The following is a 24,347-nucleotide window of genomic DNA, read 5'->3' on the forward strand; positions in this document are numbered from 1 at the left end:
TTATAAAACACAGAAATCCTGGTGAAATGTGAAAGGAAACATGCATGGAGCTAGAAATATCTGGACTACAGGCTGTTCTTTATAGCTCCCTTATACAGCAGTACGGGAACATTAGGGACCTGCAAAGAGCCAAATTGATTTGAAACCTTCAGCCTGATTTGCACTATAAAGGTAAATGGGTCCACAGTGAATTATGCATGTCGGAGGTGTAGCGGGATTCAAGGGGAAGTGCACACATCCACAGAACATGAAGACATGCTTAGCAAACGTATGGGAATGTTAACAAGAAAATGCGGTGAGTTCTACAGTGCTGATGAGTAAACATGATCATAAACCTAGCCCAAATGAAATTACTTTTTATATTATCCCTGCTGCACGCTTTGCATTGCAGTATATAATGGTTTTGTACCCCCAAACAACAACTGCTGCTAACCAATGAATAATGAAACTGCAGTTTGTCTGGGTTGATTTAACAGTAGTTTCACATTTCCTCTGAGATAACTCAATTAAAATGTCCTTCTCTTTCACACAAGAAATCAATATGCCCTGAAAATACCACTGATTTAACAAACTTGAAAATATCCACAAGCTGACCAGTGATGTGAGTGCTGCAGTGTATATGAGAAAACACGATCAAGAAGCTTAAAAATGTTATATAACCCAACACAGGCCCTTAAGAGATGGTGCAAAGACATCTGGCAGAACAGTCTCACCAGAGGGAACTCGTGGGACACCCGGCCGTCAGGGGGCAGCTTGGCCCCAAAGCCCAGAGCGGGGAACATCTTGTCGCTGTCGTAGTCCTGGATGATCTCCCCCACGGCCTTCAGTGCCATGGCGTACGCATTCATCTGGTACGGGTTCATGTAGTGCAGAGATGTGGACTGAGAGGGGTTTCCTGGAGAGACAGGAGGCAGCCAGGCAAAACCTTAGACTGGACTGACAGATGCAGAGAACACGGGACTAAAGAAGAGGAAGTATGTGAAAGAAAAATGGCTGAAGCTTAGGGCATTTTACATTGTAGACCAATCCTCGGCAAATCAGTATACTGTACATATGAACTGCAGATTTTCTTGTACGGTGCCTACAGGGCTGGTCTTGGTATGGGCTTAGGGCTTTGGGATTTCTGTCTGATATGAAATTAAGTAAATATATTACACTGAGAAAAAGTCAAAAAAGGAAATGGGGGTTGAATACAGAAATTGAATTTCTGTCTGACTGAACTATGAAATAAAAATAGAAAATTACAATTAAAACTCTAGAGAAAGTACCTGACACACCAAGGAATAGAAAAACCTAAAAGTGATGGTCACTGGTGCAAAGTGTGGTGCAGAAAACACAAAACATGTCAAAGTATTTCTACTTTTAGTAGAAAAACATTCTGGTGTTTTGGACCAGTCTAGTGTCCATGTGCCATTGGCACTGGAAGACCACATAAATTAATTATTGAGAAAAAAAATAGCACATTTTGACACACAATTGTCACAAATAGACACTTTTAAAAGCTAGTTCTGAATTATATGAAATATGTAATATTTAGATGCACTGAAATAGCTATATTTTGTTACTTGCAGGGTGATTGTGCAGTGTTCATAGACCTGTGTTTATACTAAAGGAGTTTCTGCATCTCCCAGAAAATGGCTTTTTGATTGGTTGAAGTTTATGGAAATAATGCTAATGCTAACATTAGTAGAATGACAAGACGGCTTTACTTAAAAACACTCAGTTTTGGAAAGGTGACTTTTAATAAAACAACAGCCTAAGTAATGCGTTTTTGGAAATAATATTTTTCATTTTGCATCTGTTTTTCTGCACTCTTTGACTGCTTGCTTGGGCATTATTAGGGCTGGACTAATTATTATGGTGTTGTTAACTTTCACATGATGTATTTGTTACAAATTAGGAGTGGGCGGGGCAGTGGGCGGGGCCATACAGTTACCTTAAGAAGGTAAAAATATCGTGTTTAAATGGTCTATACTAAATGTGTGTTAAACCTTGTTCCATTTAATGCATCACTGTCTGATGTTTTCACATTAAAATAATTGTAATAATGATCATAAAGGGCCTGCACTTGAGTTTAATGACTTCTGATTACGATAAATGCCCTTTATGTCATTCAGTGTTTTGTAAATGCAGATTGTTGAGAAGAAAATGGAGACTGAAAGACAGAGCCTATGCATTTTGTTGGGTTATAGCTACTGGAAACGCTACTGAGAGGAACATCAGCTTTCATCCAGTCAGTCACATCGTTCACTAAGAGTCATGGGGAAACAACTGCCTGACTCTATCACAGACCGCTGAGAACAAAAGCATAAAGTGGGCGGAGATGATGAGACCATAAAACAAAAAAGATAAATGCTGACACTAGGCTGAGTAAAGCGCTATAGCTCATTTTGAGAATCTGTGGATAAGATCAAAATGTGGCTTATGCACGAGAACAGCAGTGAAAGTTACACGGAGCGGCTTTAAAAGAGGGAACACGTCAAGACCAAACTATTTCACTCGTCTTTGATTTATGGAAACGCTGCACTTGTACATCAAAACTAAGGAGCACAGAGACAAGGTGATAGCTATGGAAGCACTCACCATTTGATGCAGTGAAATCAATGGCCACCGTGAAGTGAATCTGCGTCCTGAAATGGAGAGGAGCAGAGGATGGAGTTATCAAAAGACGGGCACAAAATTCACAGTGGTGCAATTTAACGAGAGGTTTCAGCCGGCTCGCAGTCTGCTCTACTATTTTAGACTTTTACAGCACTTTAGATGGCCAATAAAAAGTCAGTTTATTATGACAATGATTGGTTTCTTCTATTGGCAAGTAAAGTCCATGTGGAATACAATTTGTAGTACAGTGTTTTTTGATTATGATAAATTGTGTTGAATCAGACCTATTATGCAAAATTGACTTTTCAGAGCTTTCAACCATGTTATAGTTGTTTCCTTCTCATTTACCCTTCGAAGTTGTTTTTTATAGTGATTTGTGCATGTCTGAGGTCTGATTTAAGGTATATGCAAACCAAAAACCAACCAAAAATGCCAACTTCAGATACAGTAAGATGTAGAGTTAATTGCACTATAATTTTAGATAATTGCACTATAATATTAGATAGAGATAGAGCCAAAGCTATTTAGAAAGTCTCAGGTCTGTGTAAAGGTCAGACGTGTATATTTACTTTACATTTTCAAAAGAATAACATTTTTTTTATGCTCAAAAAACTTCCAAATGACTGTAATTTCCCAAATGATTATGATATAAGTATAATGAGATTCTGCAGCTGGCTTAATGACTTGACTGCACACATCACGCTGTGGAAAGATACGACTATTAACAAGGCATCAGAGCAGCAACATGAAAATTAGAGCAAATAGACACACATAGTTGGAGAATTTCATTTTCTTTTCAAGTTTATGCAAAAATATAGTGCCTTCACGGATAATGTCAGAAAGCTTTTGGCGTTATTATTAGCCTGCCATCTACTCCACTTTATATGGTCAATCTGGGGAAAATAACAACCTTAAAAGTTCTCAAGAAATGTTTTATGCATGACTTTGTGGTCCAAAACCTTGATGAGAAGAAATAAACAGGATCTAACTGGTCTCTGTTGGATGGTGTACTCCCAAGAAACAGCAGATCAAAGTGTAGCCTGTTTCATTGTGATTAACTCTGATTGCCTTCCAAGCCTCACACCATTCAAAAAAACTCCCGTGAGCCGCACACCAGATAATATCGACTTCCTCCAGGGGGGGCTGTGACCTCTCATCAATCAGTATTGAGTTAGAGAGCTCCCAGTTCACAAAAGGGGACTGGGTACAATGACCGCTGGACCTGATGTTTGAATGAGTGCTGATTTTCTGAGCGGGGAATGTAGCCGGATTTAGCAGGTTTTAGCCGCTTTGAGGAGGACAGTTGGTGTGGAGTTGGAGATGTGGAGCAGTAAGTGAAGACAGAGGAGATGGTCAGTAGGAGGTGTCAGTCAAACTGGCCATTAGGTCATGAGAGCGTTCAGCCCATTCAGAGCCAGACTGCGGTCTTAAAGTATATGAGCCAGGGTGTTCATTTAATACGGTCATGGAGGTTAAACTTTAATCACATAGTCATTAAAGGGAATATTTCTATGCATGTGGTAGTGGTGTAGTGTTTATCATGTCTCAAGGCTTGTATTTCTAAGTGAAGAATTTAATTAAGATACATTTTGAACACCAAGTAATGAATAAACTATTTCCACCTTCTTAGGCATATCCTCGACAATTAAATAATTAACAAAGGGAAGCATATCTGGGTTATTTTAAGGTAGAGTTTAGACAAATGCATTAAATCGTCAACCACAGTGTTCGGCTCCGATCAAAGGAAGCTCATCGAGGATAGCAGTTATAGGGACAAATTATGAGCAGAGTTCCATATTAGGAATTCTGACCGTGAGAATCATAGCAACCAAAGAGCCAATCTGGAGCAATCTGGTTTAACAGGGAACGAGCGTTTAGCAATGCTGTCAATCAAACCTGTTGCTAACACTAACGGGAGCAACTTTGAGGAAAGAAGGCAGCTGATTTGTCTTTTATTAATGTTCACATCTTGAGTTATGGGCACGAAAGCAGAATAAAAATACAAGGATTATGTAGAGCAGGTTAATGCGAACATTTTAAGACCAAAATGACAAGCCTGACAGCAGCAGTTACAGAGAGAGAGGTGATAGCTGATAGTGAATTGGAGCAAGAGTTGATGGAGCTGGAAGCGCGCCCATGATCACTCCTTGTTTGGAACATGGCGCCAGGCAGGTTAGCTATGTCCATTTATATATATCTATAGTCTATGCATGAGACGCTTAACGGTTTTTCAGCCTCTAGCTTTAGATGTGCACTTTTGCTTCATTTTTCTGGGCGTTACAACTAAACTTATTTTATATTTTCTTAACAAAAAATAGTTTCCTGCTCCAAAAGGTTATCATATCCTTATCTGACTCTGATCCCACCTTTTGCTACAGGATACAAACTTAGAATAGTGACCTGTGTTGTGTTTTCAAACTATTTAATGCCCCTCTCCTCATTGTCTAATCCTTTCTTAATCCCAACACAAAATACAACTATGACTTTCATTCATTAAATAGTTCACGAAAGGTCAACGTGTTATTTCTATGACAGAACTCATCAAACACAGCCAGACTCATAAGACATGTTTTTGCCTCTAATCCCTCTCTCTTTCTGCAAAACAACAGGATTTACTGCCTCCTCCTCTCATCCACTTTGTCTTAGTCCCTTAGAGTCTGAAGCATTTGTAAGTCATATTCTGGCCCCCGTGTGATTGATGTTCTGCTGTTGTTTTGGCATCTGACGCACCTTCCTTCATTTCCTAAATTTGCCACAAGTGCATAAATCTGAGCTTGTCTTTTGCAACTGAAATCCGTACAAATCCGTCAGAGCAGCGCATCTTTGGGGAGGCTTTATAATACCACCAATTCACTCTGCTCCCGTCTCCAAGTGCCAGCGCTGCCACCGGTTTGAGCATCACCTTGAAATACAGCCTCAGACTTCGTTGACTTTGCGGTTTCCATTCGTAAACACCATATGGCAGCGTTCTTTGTAAAGAGAAGTCCCGATAGTCGTGGCAATCTGCTATCAGAGAATACTAAATGTAAATAAAGGAGAGAGCGGAGTAATGAGAACCCACAGGTAAACAAACAGATTTGGAAAGTTGCCAAAACACATGAATGAAGTGTGCGCGGTGTAATAGTGATCATCTGCAGCACTGAAGGACGAAACTAAAGAGGATGAGTCTTTGTTTAACCTGCAAGGTATCATGTCCTTGCTGTTATATACTATTTAACTTTTGTCCTGATTTACACCGGATTTATTCTTGCTCAGTTTGACATATTTGGCACAGAATTGCGTGTTAAGCAAGAGGATTAATCGATATTTTTTTTGGAACTGAATACAAGGTTGTTTTGCTTATGCGCTAGTATTTTGCTGTTATGTTTTTAGCTTTGAGTTGACAAATTGTATTCTTGCACAAGGGAAAAGGTACACTATGTAACTGTTCTGCTGGGAGGTTTGGCAGCTGCTTTTCTCTGTGAAGATGTTATTGCTTTGCCTAGAATGTTCTAAAGCATGACACTGAAATTCTCTAGATCCACAGAGACACGCAGGTAATGCCACTAGACCAAGTTATGAAATAGAGTAAAAACGGATCCAGTACATGCAATTAAAAAAGTGCCTGGGGAGTCAGACTATGACCAACAAGCTCCACAAATCCTGCTCCTTTTTCTTTGTTCCTACTGCTGTCAAGACCAGCCTTACTAAGCCCAACACAAGTTAAATATAGTATTAGATGGACTTTACTTTTATGCACTGAAAGAATTTTAACGTCTTAATATCCACCTCAAAAGTGGCGACATCATTTGACAGTTCAGGATTGTCTCTGCCAGGCTTCTGTAGGTGCAGAAAGTGCAGAACAGTGCTCTGAAGAAGCCACTAAACTATCAACAGCTTTTTGGACTTTCAAACATAAATATTTTAGAGCGTGTGTCTGCCCAAATCTGTAATCTCTGGGAAAAACTAAAGCGCTGAAAGGTCACATACCTGTGGTTCTTGGATAGCAGATATTTTTATGAAACCAGCTCAACAGTCATACTCGGATTTAAAGAGAAATGTTTTGCAAGATGAAAATATCGCAGTTCATGACAGATCATATACTAAAGTTCATTATACAATACAATGCAGTACGTTTTCTGGCTAAGTTTAGACATGGTATTTTGGCATCTTATGGTTTCTCAAAAGTGGAGGAACACGCATTTTGAGTTCCAACCACAATCGGCCCCTATATGAAACGCACTGTCTCTGGCTTTCTCCCATCTCGGTACAACACGATATTTTGGGTATGGGACTATTAAAGCTTAATAAGACTCGACACAATAGTGAGGGGCTACACATGCCATTACACGGCTGATCGCACTGAAGATTTGATTCAAAAAGAAACATTTTTCAGCGTGCGATGAAAAGAATATCAATCTTTTATTATCCCATGGCAGTGAAAAAAGCGCTGCATGGCTTTTGGACTTTAATTACCTCTATTTTACAATATCTTTAGCCCCAGAATTGAAAGTTAATGAAAGTTAATGAGAAACCAATTCAGTGTGAAACCTGTTAGGATGTGCTACAGTGTCGGCGAAATTGCTTTTTTACCCTCCAATACAAAAAGGCGCCATATTAGCACTCAGCTGGTAATAAGGAAGCAACATCCAATCAAACCAGGCTGGAGGTTTCAATTTGGAGCAAGAAAAATAAAAATGCACACACGGTTCGTTGCGGTTGGTCAGTGTTCATTTTTAGCTAAAAAGGATGTATTGTGGAGCGTTTTAGCTGAAAATGCAGAGTTTGGATGCCAAGTCAGAGCTGGGAACATGAAAAACACTGATGACCCTCTGAACCGCCTCAGTGGAAATGTGCGACCTCGTCCGGTCCCTCAGAATAAGTCAAACTGGACAAAAGAACTCATTTAGCAGCACTTGTACTACAATCAATGAACGAGAGGCTTTTACAGGGTTTGCTGCAGACTATGAGAAATAAAGCATTTTTGATTGGGTGTAACAACTTTACCCCGACTATGAACTAAGAAAAATATCGTAACAAGAAGTCAGAAGTTTAGTTCACTGTGGTATGAAATAGTTACTACAGATTTGGCTTTTGTACCCCAGCACCAATCAGGAACTTCAATATAGATTTGCCTCAGACAAAACTTGATCAGCATTTTGGACTTTTTCTGCTCGACCTAGTTAGAAAAGATATGGATGCTGCCAAAATAACAGAAATAGTGTCAAGCTGGATGTTTTCTCAGAAGTTTTAAAGTCAAGAACAGGAAAAAAATTTGGAAGATTAATTTGAACTTCTTACTTACATTTTCTGTTCGCCTTCCTGATGTAATCCCGTTTCTTGACCATTTACCAGAGTTTGAACAGGTACCAAAAGTACACCACCTTGACCCTGTGCTAACATGTACTTCTGAAAGTGATTATTGTGTATTTCCAAGGATTATCTTCATATATTTACCACCACATGTCTTATTTTAACTCTCAAACACATATTAAACTAATTGGTCTCCCGCCCCCTTTCATGAGTTTACCCGTCCCACCGGGAGCATGGCCTTCTTTCTAATGAGCTGCAGTTTGAGGATTTCTCCTTCTTTCCTGAAATAAGGGTGATGGGTTACTTTTGTTCAGTGGGTGCAGGATCCCTCTGAGGCAGAAACTCTTATTAAGGCTGTACAAATAAACCTGACCCATCTTAACGGCTGGCCACAGGAGACAGCACATATCCAGCAATGCAAGAACTGCTGTTTCAGATGTGCTAAATCCCACAAACAACATATTGGATTTCATTGCTTCTGGTTTATTCTTAATCTCCTTTGCGTATTTTGTGTTGTGTACTTTGAACGTAAGCATGAGTAATTTTGTTTCCCTCACCCTTCTATTTTCTTTCTGCATATGTATAAACCATTTTGCTGTTAATGCAATACCACGCCTGGAAATTTGGTTATTTATTATGATTGTGCCATCCAATGTGGGCGAGGTAATATGTATGCATTACTTTGACAAATCCGTCTGGTTAGCCCGGCTGCGGCATTGTCAATGATGCTAGCGGTGCAGAAAGTCTCACAGTTTCTATAGATTTATAAAAGTGACGCCAACAGCTATGCAGAGGGTGTTGAAGGTAAGGTATAGAAACATATGACAGAAGCATATGGCACGTGGTTTTAATTAGCTTGTTACGCGGTGAATGTTAATACTGTAATTAATGAGAAACTTTTGAATATACCGACTCAAACATAAGCTTCAATAGTACAGTTTCAGTGCTGATTCAAGTAGTGTTTGAATCATAAACTGTATAAAGAAGCGGGCTAACGTCATCTTTTCAAATGAAACTCATCGAGACTAGACAGCTGGTTTAACGGGGGGGAGCGCTCGGCAACACTGTCAATCAAACCTGTTGCTAACGCTACCGGGAGTGACCTTGGGTAAAGAACGCACCTGATTTGTCCGTTATTAATGTTCATATCTTGATTTATTTTTATTTATTTATTTATTTATTTTTTTTATTTTTTTTATTTAATTAGGACAGTGCATATTAATCAACATGTCAACAAACAGCATCAATGTAAATATGCCGGAATTAGCACAATCGCTAGTTTACATCTGTTGTCCTAAGGCAGGTCAGAAACAGAGAACATTTAAAGAAACACACAGACGAGACAAAAGTGCACATAGACATGACGGCATGTTAACCACAATAGACCATTCTTTGAGTTTAAGAGTCCCCCAAAAGAAGATAATCTACCTGTGTGAGCATGTTTGATTATTTTTCAACCAATGTTTCAGAGTGTTCTTGAAGGTTGAAAAGGACCCACAGTTCCTGACACAGGCAGGTAATGCGTTCCATGACTGTGATCCTCTGACAGATGTCACCATTTGGCCAAATTTGGTCCTGCGTCTTTGTATGTTAGTCTCCTCTGGTCAATGCTCTCGTGCTAACTCGGTCAGTAGTTGTTTTTTTTTACTTATAAACTACATTAATGGTGGAGGAGCAAGTCCATTTAAAACTTTAAAAATAAGGCAAGCATCCATAAATACCTGGTAACTTTCAAGGTCCAAAATATTATACTTAAGATATTACAATAATGATACTGTAGAGGCTTTTTGAAGAGGGACTTTAGGGGTTTCAGGATGGCCTCTGGTGTATGAGACCATGTGGTATAGCACTAAGATATGTGACTGAATATCATGGCATGCATATACGCCTTGGCTGATTCTGTCGTCAGATAAGGTCTTATATGTTTGAAGTTTGACAGATTTAATTTAATTATATATGATTTTTTTTTTACATGCTGTTTAAAATTTAGAAATTTACAGACATAAAAGTGAAATAAAAACAACAGGATCACGTAGAGAGGGTTAATGCAAAGGTTTTAAGTTACAGAGAGAAGCAAAAGTGAATTGGAGCCAGAGTCGATGGAGCCGGAAGCGCGTCCATGCTCACTTCTTATTTCGAACACGGCGGCTAGCAGATTAGCTATGTCCATTTATATAAAGAGCCTATGGTTTGAATAGATCCTTTTCGTATGTCTTCCGTGTGTAACTTTGCCCATGTAATGAGGGATCCGGACTTAATGAAACCAGGGACAGTGAGCAGATGGTGACTTGATTAAGAAGCATTTCACAACAATGACAAGTGTTGGTGCATTCATCTTTCAGACATCCGTTAGACAACTTAACTGATCACGAGACTCTCTATGAAATATGGTCTTCATTTTATTAGCTTTGGTTGGCAAAGCAAGCGTATTTATTCAAACTGATTTGTTACACTCTATACCCCAGTTTTCCCCATGTAGTTTAAAGTAATAGTAAACTCATTTAAAGCAACTCAACTATTATGTTTAATGTTGCGACGAATCCCATGTCTGTACAATATTTACAGTAATAAATCACTGGCAATTACATTCAACATACTCCACTGGGTTAGAAAAAAATATATAAACCAAATGTAATATAAGATGTAGTGCTCTCAATGTACCAGAATGAGCTTTAAATGCCCCAGAGAGCACCGCAGGAAATGCTGGAGCACGCATTTTACTATTTCAAATTTCCTTTTTACTATAATAGTTCCTGATGTGCTTCTCTCAAAAACTCTCAAAACTGGAGCAGGCTTTTAACATTTTTTTTTTTATAAAAGCACTGAAACTTTTAAAGGGTTATTTTAATTAATTTGGAGGGTGTAGTAACCTATTGGGGGTGAACTTGTCCACTTTCTGTTATTAATTGAAAAAACTAATGAAAAAAAATGAACCCAGCTGCTCTATTTTAGAAATTCATGTGAAAACAACAAATAGTGTTTCATCTTTTGATCAGACAATGAGCAGATCCATATCAAACATATTACTTCTCTTTCATAACTTTGCATCAATGGGGAGGCTTGCGAATGCTTTTACACTTGTACATTTTAGTCTGACATCTTCTCCATAGAAACGTCCAGGGAAACGCTTTGTTCTTTCAGCACTTGAGGAGCAGAGCCACTACGCTCTTCTGTAAAACACCTCTGTAGAATAATGATGGCACTGCCTGTTTTATCATTCGGCTTCCGTGTATTACAAGTTTAAACCTGGAGGGATGTCACATGGCCAAACTACACTTTCCTTCACACCGTCTAATAGATCACCTCTTCGCGTCAGCTTTAACAAACCGAATGATACAGTTAAAGTTACAGTTAAAGTACAAAGGTTAAACAGCTGTAAGGTAGTTTCGGTAGTTCATGATGGAACGCAGTATTATAATGGCTAAATAGTTAATCACATGACAGATATAGGGCCACAAACTACAACTACAACCAATGCTAAGGACAGGAAAGATGTGTTACAACCATAGACTGTATATATAAATGGATATAAATGGACATAGCTAATCTGCTTGTCACTGCGTTCCAAATCTGAAGAGAGAATGGACGCACTCCCGGCGTAACCGACTCTGGCTCTAATTCACATTATATTGAAAAACCATTGCCGCTCTCTCTGTAACTGCTTATTGTCAGGCTTGTCATTTTGGTCTTAAAATGTTCGTATTAACCCGCTCTACATAAACCTGCTTTTTGTCGCCTTAGCAACAGGTTTGATTGACAGCGTTGCCAAGTGCCCACTCCCTGTTAAATCAGCGGTGCAGGTGGGAAAGGGTGTTAGCTTCAACAGCCTCGCTCCGGATTGGCTCTTTGGTTGGTATGATACTCGTGGTCGGAATTGCAAATATGGAAGTCTGCTCCAAATTTCCTCTTATAACCGCTAGCCTCGACGAGCTTCATTTGACTGGAGCTAAACGCTACGGGGTGATGTCACACTCACTTAATCCACTTTATTAAACAGTCTGTGGTAACGACAAACATTACTGTATGGATTCAGGGAAAAATAGAAAACACAAGAGAACATAATGACGACTGATGATGGTATTTATAGATGGGTAGCTAGATAAAGAAGTACAAACATAACGATGACATTTAATCTTGCCATTTTACACCAAACTTTGCCAAATATCTCCCTCCTAAGTCTAAACTCTTCTCCAGGCTGCATGCTTTCACTGCCACAAGATCAACTTTAGACTTTGACAATTTAAAATGACTGAATGCCAATCTCTATTATATCTCTCAATCTTAAACTCAATTAAAATGCCAATCACCGCACTGCCCTAATTGAATGTATACTTTCAACAACAGGGGGGCAATTATAAAATAAAAAGCTTTATGTTTTAGACAATCTTGCTCAAAAAACCTCATAACCTCAATTCTTTTAAGTGGGCCAAGAAAACACTGTAGAGCAGTCACCACAAGTCAAATGCACTGCAACTGTCAGCACATTTAATGAATCTAATGAGGTTACACAAGTTTGCAAAGTGTTTATCTGGGTTTGTTGAATATTAAAGTTATTACCAGGACAAAATTAATGAATAATTCAAACCCAACCTTGTATCCTTATAAACAAAAAACAACTAGGTGAATTTTTACTTCTTGTTGAAGGTTGCCGTCAGTCTGTGGTGCTCCATAATTCTTGTCAAATGAGACCCAATGGGAGGGGGAGGAGTTTTAGCAAAACACATATGGTACACTAGGGTAGCAGTGTCCACTTGTGACTCCATTTGAGCTGTGGGACAGAACTGGGACAGGTCTAAACCAGGGCAGGCTCTGATCCACTGAGAAACACGTCTCTATGTAGCAGGTTGTCCGCCCTTCGTTAAGCCCTCACATCTCCTCCATATTTCATCGCGCTCATTCATATTCACTCGCACTCGACTTGTGGACACCGATAAAAGAAAAATACTGCAGGGAGAGACTTTCGAAGGAAAACTGACAACAACAATGTGAGGGTAATTGACATGTGCTTGTAAGATGAGCCAGAGCTGGTTTCAATCTTACGGTATTAAAACTTGAATGAGTCATTTTCTAACTGTGTTTCTGTTGATTACTTGCAGAGATGGCATGGCTCTCCTGACTAAACTCTTATTAAAGTAGGAAGGGAACAGAGCACGTTTGAAATTGAACCACAAATAGCCTGCTCTGCTGCTGAGAGTTCATAGTTGGCGTCTTAACACCAGAAACAATTGGAAAACTATATCTACAGGTTACACATTTACACGAGTACACACATAGTTTATTTTCTGTGTATACGAAAAACAGCCCAGCCCAAAATGTTTGTCTGCAACAGCTTAAAGGTCTAATATTACACAAAACTGACTCTTGTGAGCTGCAAACTATGTTAAAATGTTGTTACCTCATCAAAAACAGTTGCGTTTTGTTTCATTCACACATTTTTGAGTAACTCTTTATTATCAATCCAAAGCTCAACGTGCTCTGCTCCACCTTGTGATGTCATGAGAAGGTAGTTTTCATGTTAACGGCTACCTTTTACCTTTAGTTCAGTAGAGATTAGCTGAAATTATCCTAGCGAAAGTGTATATGTCCAACAGTGGAGCATGACATCACAAGGTGGAACAGAGTGTTTTCTGTTTGAGAGAAGAACTCAGCCTAAATATGCAGGACTTGTTTGCGCATGAATGAAACAAAACACAACTCCAGGTATGTTTGTGATGAGGAAACAACATTATAACAAAGATCAGACTTTTAAAGGTGCTCTAAAGACTCATTTCCACCTGTTTCCACCAGCCCCACTTTGTCGAGTCAAGGCCCGTATCCATGGGCACTGCCTACAACAAATATATTGGACTTAAATCTCAAAGCAGCATGATTCCTGGGCTGTGTCTTGAGCATGTTTACCATCACGACAGGATCCCAGACACGAACCACTGGGTGAAGTCCAAGCTGAGTCTTATTGGGGACAGTACGGGGCGAGGGAGGGGGGCACAGTCCTCCCATCCCCATCTGGTCCACTATCACAGCAGTGTCACAGTATTTCCCTCAGGTCATCACACTATTGAACTACTAATGGACAATCTCAGCACTCTACCCCCCCTGCACCAGCTCATTCTACACCCGAACACCAGGGATGGTCAATGTTTATAAAGCCACTGCTGCAGCCCTGTTTACACTGGTCACACTGGTACTTTGTGTTTGCTTGGATGTGTTTATACAAAAGTAAACTTGTAAGGTTGATATACACGTTTTATTTTTTCCTCCAATATAGTGTGAATTTGGTGATATTGCCAAAAAAATATATAACCAATGAGATGTTTTTAAGGCGTATGTGTATATGTGTGTGTGTTAATGTGTATATTTTAATCTGTAATCTGGTTTATTTAAATTTTTTCCGCACTGCTGCTTCCATAAGACATTTTATACAGTGAAGATCAAATAACAACTGCATACATTTATTCAATAGTAACACATGGCGCATCTCATCAGGAGGCATTTTAATCATGTCTTTCTAAATTGGATCAAAATCAGTCTCACAAAAATGCTATTTCAAAGAGAATTTTGAGTTTTGAGCAGCAGTATCTTTGAATACACCAATAAGCTGTCACTGCCTTGTTTTGTCAGATGGTTGGACAACAGTGTAGTGAAATCTCCAGTGGAACAGTCATGAAAATCCTCTTTAATGATAATCAGGAAGTGCCAACAGAAACATCGGAGCTACTGCCAAGCTCACAGCAGCACACACACACACGCACACACGCAGACACACACACATACAGTATAGACAAACACACACTACTGGGGTAACTGCTTATGGCATTGCTCCTCATTTACTTTGGCATCAAATTATCCCAAATAGGTTGTGTTTGTGATTTTATGAGGTGGAGGCCTGGTCAAATTTCTATATTCAAATAAAACCAAAACTGGCAGAAAGCTTTTAATGTCTTCTCTGTCTGCAAAAAGATTAACATGACCAATTTGTGGATTCAACCCCAAAATGCCCTAAAATATAAGGTTCAATATTTGGGCTGAAGTTATTTTTTCTTCAAAATCAACAGAATCATCTTGAACACTGTTAAAACAAAATAAGTATAATACAAATCTATATACTGTGATGTGTTATGATGGTTTAGGCAAATGCACCATCTTGCACTAATTATAGCAATGCAGATCATTTAAATCAGAAAAGTGTTAGATTGATCAGTCACATAATATAAGCCAAATTAATTTAATTGCACAAATTTTCAGCATCTGTTAAATTATGCACAACGTGATCGAGAAACTTATTTTGTAACTACATCATTAGGTCTGCTGGCATGTAATGTATATGTAATGTCATTCATAGAGAGGCCGACATCAGGCAGGGGATTACAGATGAAAAAGAGCCTTTCTGGCACATTTTCAGACATCTTCGTTACTATGCACTGTCCCTGATAAATAAATGAATAAATAAATACATAAACAAATCCAAGTAACATACATTTTTGAGAATGAAACTAGCTCTATCAGGAAATTTGATAAACCATTACATAAAATAGTTACCGTTATCTGTAAAACAAATTTTGTTGTTTGCTTGTAGATTCAATTCAATTAATTTAATTTATATTGCACATTTAAAAACACATTCAGCTGCCCAAAGTGCAACAAACAACAAATATACTGGTAATACGATACATAGGAAAAGTACCATAAATCACTAAGATATCCTGTTTATGATAGTATTAAATGCCAGGGAGGAGAGGTGGGTTTTCAGTCTAGTCTTAAACGGCGAGGACCTGACAGGATCATTCTAGAGCAGCGTCTAATAATATTTTCCACTGCAGTCTGCTTTATGAGGCCTATGCCAAATATTGAAATTTTAAAATCGAAACATTGACGTTGGCTCGGTGTTGATGTAAGGGCAGAAAGGGTTAGCACTTAGCAACTACAGCAAATAGAAAGTTCACTCACCCTCCTTTGATATAATCCAGGAAAGTGTGATCCGACTCCACGTTGAATGACAACAAGGACACCTGAGGGGAGAGGAGCCCAAACAAATCATCTTTAGCTTTGTAATTAAGCCATGCCAGTGCTCCCAAATTACCAACTGACCTCAGCACTAACCGCCCGCTAAATAACTTATCTTTGCGCAGGCTGCATATTAGCATTAGCATCACAGAGGAGCCATCAGCAGAGAACCAAGCTCATGTCTGGGAGCGTTGATGGATAACTGGCCACAGATTTTAATTACACTGCCACTAGGATCAGCAGGAGCAGCCAAAGCAGTGAACAAGACGGGATAATATGCGTAGTTTATAAACATTGCCACGTCAACTCACTGATAGCGCCCTAATAGCTGTCTTTAAGATGGACCTCGCCTCATTTAATACAACGGAAATGTTTTACAAATGTACTGATCCGGCCTTAGTATAGGTGGACGGAGGCTAGATGTGTGGGAAAACTTTGAAAAACATTAGAGCTCTTAGATTTATTAGACCCATGCATCACGGCAGACAGGGAGTGTCAGGAGGGATGCTCTATGTAACTTTACTGGTGAGAAAGTATGCCACCTGCTCATCACCATGGCGATGTTAATGCTTGCCTGGAATGTTCTATGGTATGGTATTAAACTAATCTATCTTGCATACATTTAATGATAGGTGTTCAGAAATACCTTGAAAAACATACATTCTTGTTGACCAGTGTGGAACATTACAAGCAATGCAATAACGTCTCCATGGCGATGTTAATGCTTGCCTGGAATGTTCTATAGTGTAGTATTAAACTAATCTATCTTGCATATATTGTTGTTGTGTTGTTTATTGCTAAAAAATATGGAAAAAAACATATATTCTTATAAATAGGTTGATTGCCTCTCCACAGATTATGAAGAAAGCTTAATGCTGTACTGTGGAACATTCCGAGCAATGCAATAACATATCCATGGTGATGTTAATATGTGCCTGGAATGTTCTATAGTATAGCATTAACCTAATCTACCTTGAATATATTGTTGTTGTGTTGTTTATTGCTCAAAAATACCCAGAAAAACTGCTGTACTGTGGAACATTCTGAGCAAAGCAATAACATTTCCATGGAGATAAGACCGTCCAACAGAAAAGATACATAGTGCACTTTTAACTGCTCAAATATGCATGAGTACACGCGTTTAGTTACAGTTACATGTCGATAGTGTTATCTGCCATCATGGTCACACGTTTTTATCTAGCGCTTTTCCACCATCAAGGCGCTTTACATCAACTAATGATGTTTATGCCGAGAGCGGGATTCTAACCACCAACCTTCAAATCAGCGGACAAACACTCTACCAACTGAGCTCCTAATCATCTGCTCTATTTAACCTTAGAACTTTACCATAAGTCCTTCTCTTACACTAACTTAATGCCGTCTTTCACAGCATTCATAAGTCTCCTCTTTAGTCCTGTGTGTCCTCTAACCTCATCATAGCTGTATATCCACTTTCCATTCCCTGTAAATGGCCAAAATATCTCAGTCTGACATCTCTTTACTAACCACGTTCCATACTGATAGCTTCACATAATATTCTATCTGCTGTTGGCTATGGTCAAATCCTTACCGTTCCTGAGTTTATATATCTCTTCTTCTTGAGTTTCTTCTTGGCATTGACCACCTATAATAGAAACAGTAATAAAAAAACATTTAACTTGTGCATACTTTCTGCTTTTTGCACCCCACAGGCAAGTAATAACCACATCGTTGTCCTCCCAGCTCTGTCTGTAAGTGTAATGGGGCATACAGCCTGAATCCAATATGAGGAGTATAGTAGGTGTGAATGAGATAGCATTGATCATGCCTGGAAGCGTAACCAGGATTATATAAAGCCATTTTGATTCACTTGGAGGCTCAAACCCAGCTCTGTGCATTCTCTGTGCATTGTAAGCTTCAGGCCATTTGGGAACATGTTCTTATCTAGATTTGTTTGTGAATATTGGCAGATAAAAATTATGAATTTTATAGTGTGTCTTGTAATAGAGGCAGGTTAAAAGGTGAAAGTGATAAGAGAAAAAAGTGGAAAAAACATATTCAGGTGCATGAAGATTAACTCAGGTGTATCCAGCAGCTGCCAAAAGGAACACAACGGTCTGCAAAATGTATTTCAAAACTTTGATGATGCAATAAACTACACTATATCTACATCTGGTGCTGAAAAATGGGCTCATTCATAGATAGAACATTAGCATTTTTCTGGCATTTATTACTGTAACCTATAACATCATTATTTTACATTTTATTCACGGTAAACTGCAATGTTTATCTAATATAGGTCTTATGCATTGACTTCCTCTTTTTAATTGTGAGAAATGGCTATGAAACAGTTTTGAACCCTGCATGTTTAACCCAGAGTCGGAATTGTAAATACTCTTAGTACATTTTATTATTTCTGAGTTCCCAACATGTTTTAAATGAGTTTGTGGACTTTATGAAGATGAGACACATGTGTAGTATATGCAGTGGTGGAAAGTAACAAAGTAAATGTAGTAAAATACTGTACTTAGGTATCTGTACTTTACTTCAGTAGATTTTTAAGTGGATACTTTTAACTTTTACCAGAAATGAGAGAAGGTATCTGTACTTTCTACTTCACAAAATGTTTTAACTAGACTGAAAAGTATTTTTTTATTGTTTGAGACCTGTTGAAAAGGCTTCTTCTTTAGCACATTTGTAGTTTGAGCAAACAAAAAGAAAAACAGCTAGAATAAAAAAGATTCACTTGTTTCTGTGGAACAAAATTCATCAAATTCACTACATTTGACGCATTATTAAACCTCAAACTGAGCAAAATACTTTTATGTTTTACTCTTTAAGTACATATTTAAATGAGTAGTTTAATACTTTTACTTAAGTTAATTTTTCATGTGATACTTTTACTTGAGTATTTCTTTGTTCTGGTATCTGTACTTTTACTTACATAACAAAACTGAGTACTTTTCCCAACACTGAATATATGCACCAAAATAAATCCATGTATCTTTGAAGCAGACGCCTAAAGGGATACTCTCAAATACTACCAGCGCATAAAAGCTTTGACATGTACTCTTCCTCCTATCACCTCCTGCCCACATATTTTCATATCCTCCAACACACTCTACGCTTGTTACACTATGACTGTCAGACTACGTCACACGCACATCACCCTCAATTACACCAGAGCATGTTAGCATTAGCCGCCTGTCACTGCTCCTCACACTGCTAATGTTTGTGTGGGCCGAGAGCACGTCAGATTGGCTCCGCCGAGATATCGAGATACTCCAACGGCACAGGCTATGACCTATTCACAATGTTTTGGATCAAATATTAGTACTAAAAGGTGAAATCGCATTGTTTTGGTCTTAAGGTCATGGCTTCAAAGGGCAATTCTATGACTGGGGAAAAAAAAAAAGTGAATTTTATTTTTTATTTTTATTATACTAATACGTTTTGATTGCTATGTAAGAACGATTTGTCCCATTCCAATCAGTAAGTCTGCCGCTGTATGGTATAGCAGCTTACAGCAATTTGTCATTATGTAATATCCATTGAAAAGCCACAATATGGGTCTTATTAAACTTAATTAAACAGTTTTCAAAGCGCAATAACAAGAGCCATATCAGGCCAAGAGCGGGTCATAATGAACCGGCTTCTATTAGATTACACTTCGAGGGTTTGTTCCTACAGTCTAGAACGGGCAGGCGGTGATTTCAGGACAGGTCTGATATTTGAGTGAAAAGACCAACTTCACAACTTGTATGATTCAATGGGCTGGATAAAATCTGGACTTGATAACATCTCACACAGTACGGCTTCTGAGGTGAAGAATCTCAAAGGTAGAACTAGTAGAGTTAAAAAGTGTCAAAAGTCTGGCGCGGTGTTCGCTGAAGGAAATTGGGTTTTTGCAAAAGCCTGGGTATATTCTTTTCGAGTATTATATGTAAAATGTTAAGATCTTTTGAGTGCCTCTCGCTTCGCTCACACTAATTTGCATAGTGATTGGAGGGTTGGAGTTTAAATGTGTTCTATATATTATAATACCCCCATGTCCAAACCGTTTTCATCAAGGGCCACATATTGAAGCACGTAGGTTAACCCATAGGGAAATTTGTCTTCTGCATTTGACCCATCCTGTCAGGAGCAGTGAGCAAAGCTTCGTCAGGATTACCTAACCTGGAGGATGTTACCTATTGTGCATGTTTTGGTTCAAAGCAATCCAAAAAGTTGCATTGATTTGAGGTCTGACTGTGCCACCACACATTTATTACGAATCAATTTATTATGGATTTTGTGTATTTATTCTTGTTCGCTCAAAGCCAAAGCCTGAACTCGAAAACTTTAATCAGGCTGTTTCTAGGAACATGGTAAAAGTAACCCTTCAAATCACATGAAAAATACTTTTGACTTTTCAGTTCAAAAATGTAGTGAAGTAGAAAGTACAAGTACCTGCTTTCAAATGTAGTGAAGTAAAAGTCAAAAGTACTATAAAACTGACTTTAGTAAACTATAGATACCTAAAAATCCTACTTCACCACAGTACTTTACTACTTGTACATCGTTACCTTCCCCGATTGTTTATTTTAGAATAGTATATGATTTTTAAGCTTGAAGTAAAAAGTACTAGTTTAGACCATGTGCCAATTCATCAGGAGGTTAGAGAAAGGATGCTGCATTTTGCCCCTGGACCATATTTTGGACACACCTACCCTCTGCGTTTACGATACAAAATCACAAAAAGGTCAGTCCAAATATTGTTATCCTGCCCAACGCAATGCCAGCAACACGGCAAACACAGCGGCGCCAAACTACTGTACTTGTTTTTTCCTCATTAAAATTCTAAGGTTTGGTGAAGGGTAATTCATGCGTCTTTAGTGCCATGTCAGCTCTGTGAAAAGGCCAGCTGGGGTCACCACTTTCCTCTCCTCTCACCTCTCCCCCTTTCCCCGCTCTCCTCTCCTCCTTAAACCACCTCCATGACTAATTCAGAGTCTAATAGAACATGGCAAGTGTTTTAATGAGCCAAACCAAAGAAGCCTCCAAGCAAATCTGCAGTAACACCAAATCTGACCCTCTGAGAACTTCACTGAAAACCGGACCCCGTTTTAATCAAGAGTAGCTTTCATATCAGTATTCGGGACATGTAGTCTCTGTGGCACCATTTAACCTACCACCCGTTTAACTTCAGGTAAAGACAAGCAAGGCTATTGGTAATTCTCACAAAATAGAGACTCTTGTTGAACTTAGGATAGCGTGACCTTGCCATTCAAAAGAGCATGCCTATAACAGAAGTTAGTTTTAAGCGCTGCCCTCTAGAGTTTAAAATTTGTACACGTAATAGCCCTGGGCACAGCAATTTGTGAGTCTCAGATGTTCCCACTTCCCTACAGAGAATAAATACTCTTACGTACAAAGGGCAAGCAGGCAATATATAGGATTAGAATACTGAGGTCAGGCTCGCTCGGAGTGCAAGGATAAAATACAATAATACAGTGGTTACAGCTGTCTATCACTTTGAATGGAACAGTTACCTATAGTCTGTTACTATAAGAGGTGTTTGTGTGCACTCACCTCAAAGACGCACTGACCCCGGCACAGCTGAGTGTAGCAGGTAGTGAATTCTCCAATGAAATCATGGCTGTGTAAAGAAACAAAACACCTCCAGTCAATGGATACAAATACGACATCAATATCCTATTAAATAAATGAAAAACTTAAATTGAAATGTGTTCAAGGGACCTGAGACAATGTAACTAAAGGGCCCATATTACGCTGTGTTCTGATTTATGTTATAATGTTGTTTCCTTATCATAAACAGACCTTGAGTTGTGTTTTGCTTCATTCACACAAGTTTAACACACAGATCCTGTATATCTAAGCTGAGTTCATGTGTTAATAAAACTTACACTTTCACGAGAATCATTTGGATAATTTTAGCCCTGGAATTGCCAATCTCTACTGAACTAAAGGTTAAAGGTGGATGTTAGCTTAAAAATGACCACTACATGACATCACAAGGTGGGACAGAGCATTTTGAGGTTTTGGAGTTGTAAACAGGCTAATAATAAAGGGTTATTCAAACATGTGTGAATGAAACAAAACACTCTGGGTACCTTCCCCCACTGCTTATTTTAGTAGTAATTGTACATGATTTTTAAACTTGAAGTAAAAAGTACTAGTTAAGATCATGTGACAATTCATCAGGAGTTTAGAGAAAGGATGCTGCATTTTGCTCCTGGACCATATTTTGGACACACCTACCCTCTGCGTTTACTATACAAAATGTGTGAATGAAACAAAACACTCTGGGTATGTTTTTGATAAGGTAACAAATTTAGAACATTGCTAAAAGCTCACAAAAGCTACGCCCTGAGCATAGAAACACAACTCAGCCGGAGGGAGCCATGCCCAAAAGACCCGCTCCAATGTGGCCCCAAACGAACCGTGCCAGTGGAAAAGAGGCTATATAGGACCTCTAAGTAGGAAACACACAGAGCCCAAGGTGGTTCTTTTCTGTATATCCATGGCTGGGATGTGACCAGACTGAGATGTTATGAATAAGTTGTGATATAAACTGCGAGGAACTAAAGCCCTCTTACCTTCCATCTCGGTCCCAGTCATAGATTTCCACTTTGATCGTTCTGAAAAATACAGCAGAGAGCACATTGGGACTGCGCGCTTGTAGGAAACATCAGTAGCTCCATAGAAAATCTTACATGTATGCGTCAAAGGACATTTTATATAATGACAAAATAACAAAATGAGGCTCAAAATCTTTTGAAAGGGGGCATGTGCATTATCTAAGTTCCAACAGTATCAAACAATTGCAAAAATACCATAATCAAAGAAATGGCCAGGATAAACAAACTGATCAAACATAGACAATAAGTTCCGAAAGGAAATGTAAAGAATTGTATGGAGGTTTGTAATCAATGCTGCCTAATCAAGGACTATACATATCAAATAATATGCAAATCCAAGCCCTGCAGACATCCAGGTGTGCCAACCACTCATCCCATAAGATTTCAAGATGGAAAAATCAGCTAAATGCAGAATTGGTTGAAAATGAAGAGCGCCAGATCAGATATAGAGATTTGTGGAGCGTTTTGTGGCACGGCCCTATCAGCGGTCTCCAGTCATGTGTGACAGGTCCGGCAGCAGCAGCAGGCGGGACGGGGGCAGAGGCGGGAGGTCCTGATGTCCTGCCCCGACCTCCTCCCATCTGCCCTAAATGAAGACACTCATCCCAAGCTACTTATTGAGGAGATAGAGAGGTTTGTCTAGTAGTACTCAAACACTTGTCATCCCCGTGTGAGGTCTAAACGCCCCTGTTGACTGACGGACAAATAAACAAATGTGTTTTGACATTCAGACAGCTGCAGCACATGCGGCGGAGTGTCAGTGTGTCAGCGTTAACCTTGTGTGATGGTACTTCAGTTTGTATAATCTAGTGATGAGAGAGGAAGCGATACCTACAGTATCTCAGGAGTATATGGTTTTAGATAGTGGTTTATTGGTGTTCCTGCCTCTTAGTGAAGCGGTTAAGGGTTTGATTCTTGGGCAGACCAACTTAGACATTGCAAAGTGGAGTCTGCAAGTCCTTGATTGTTGTTACGGCCTCTTTCCGACTTAAATATAGCCATAATAAATGAACATGAGAGTGAAGGGCTATTCGTCAGTCTGTGCATCACCAAACAAGTATTTATCAGAAGGGGGTAGTACAAATTCTTCTGCTGTTCCCTAATCTTTGCAACAGATTTTCCAATTTCGTAAAAACGTGGAAGACTAATCACTGTTCCGAGTTTATGCAAATAATAAATTTTTGGAGATGCTTTAGTGAAAAATGGCTATGAGAGAAATTCTATCTTCCTAATGCTTTGTGGTGTTGACATTTTAAAACACGACACGGACGCAAAATTGTTATCGATTTTTTTCTCATTTAGTTTCCATGCGGCTGACCCAATTAGCCTGCGCTTCCAGCCGAGTCGCCTGCCCAGAACCTCCTCTGCTGACACCTGCAGAGGATAGGCCCACAAGGTTTGACGAGACGATTTGAGCATATCTCATAAATCCACTGCAGCATCTCCTGTCAGCTTCCACACAAACCAGCAATCTCCACTCTCTACCCCTTATTTTTATTTCCCTGTCTGTCTCCCAAGAGTCCTGTTACTCTCGGCACAGATTCTGATAAGATACAGGAGATGCCACCAGAGCAGCCAATCAAATACCCAGAGAAGATGGTTTGTGAAAATCAATGGAAATGCTGGCAAGGTGGCGTCTAGCCGGAGATAGCGAAGTAATAATTCCCTGTTTGAACAGTGGATAAAATAACAGAGGAAGATCAATGCTGTCTACATTTGACACTTTCCAACTTGTTCGGTCGGACACAGATTTTCTCACTTCAAGTCTGAGCCATCAAGGTGCAACCAACCGGGTAGAAGAGCGGACTGTAAAAATGTCTGGAAGGATACAAG

At 39.1% G+C, this 24,347-nt stretch overlaps 1 protein-coding gene across 2 annotated transcripts in view; it reads right to left on the reverse strand.

The window, feature by feature from the left end:
* Positions 1-24,347, reverse strand: part of cpne5a (copine Va) — a 103,488-nt gene that overhangs the window by 12,993 nt on the left and 66,148 nt on the right. For both annotated transcript variants that reach the window (XM_033969968.2, XM_033969967.2), the window contains 6 exons: positions 22,473-22,514; positions 21,445-21,511; positions 17,465-17,518; positions 15,838-15,899; positions 2,584-2,630; positions 714-895 (listed from right to left, as the gene is read on the reverse strand). In XM_033969968.2, coding sequence (XP_033825859.1) covers positions 714-895; positions 2,584-2,630; positions 15,838-15,899; positions 17,465-17,518; positions 21,445-21,511; positions 22,473-22,514 — 454 coding nt within the window. The remainder of the gene's footprint in view (positions 1-713; positions 896-2,583; positions 2,631-15,837; positions 15,900-17,464; positions 17,519-21,444; positions 21,512-22,472; positions 22,515-24,347) is intronic.

The sequence above is a fragment of the Periophthalmus magnuspinnatus genome, chromosome 7 (assembly GCF_009829125.3).
Source record: "Periophthalmus magnuspinnatus isolate fPerMag1 chromosome 7, fPerMag1.2.pri, whole genome shotgun sequence".
In the NCBI taxonomy this organism is placed as follows: Eukaryota; Metazoa; Chordata; class Actinopteri; order Gobiiformes; family Gobiidae; genus Periophthalmus; species Periophthalmus magnuspinnatus.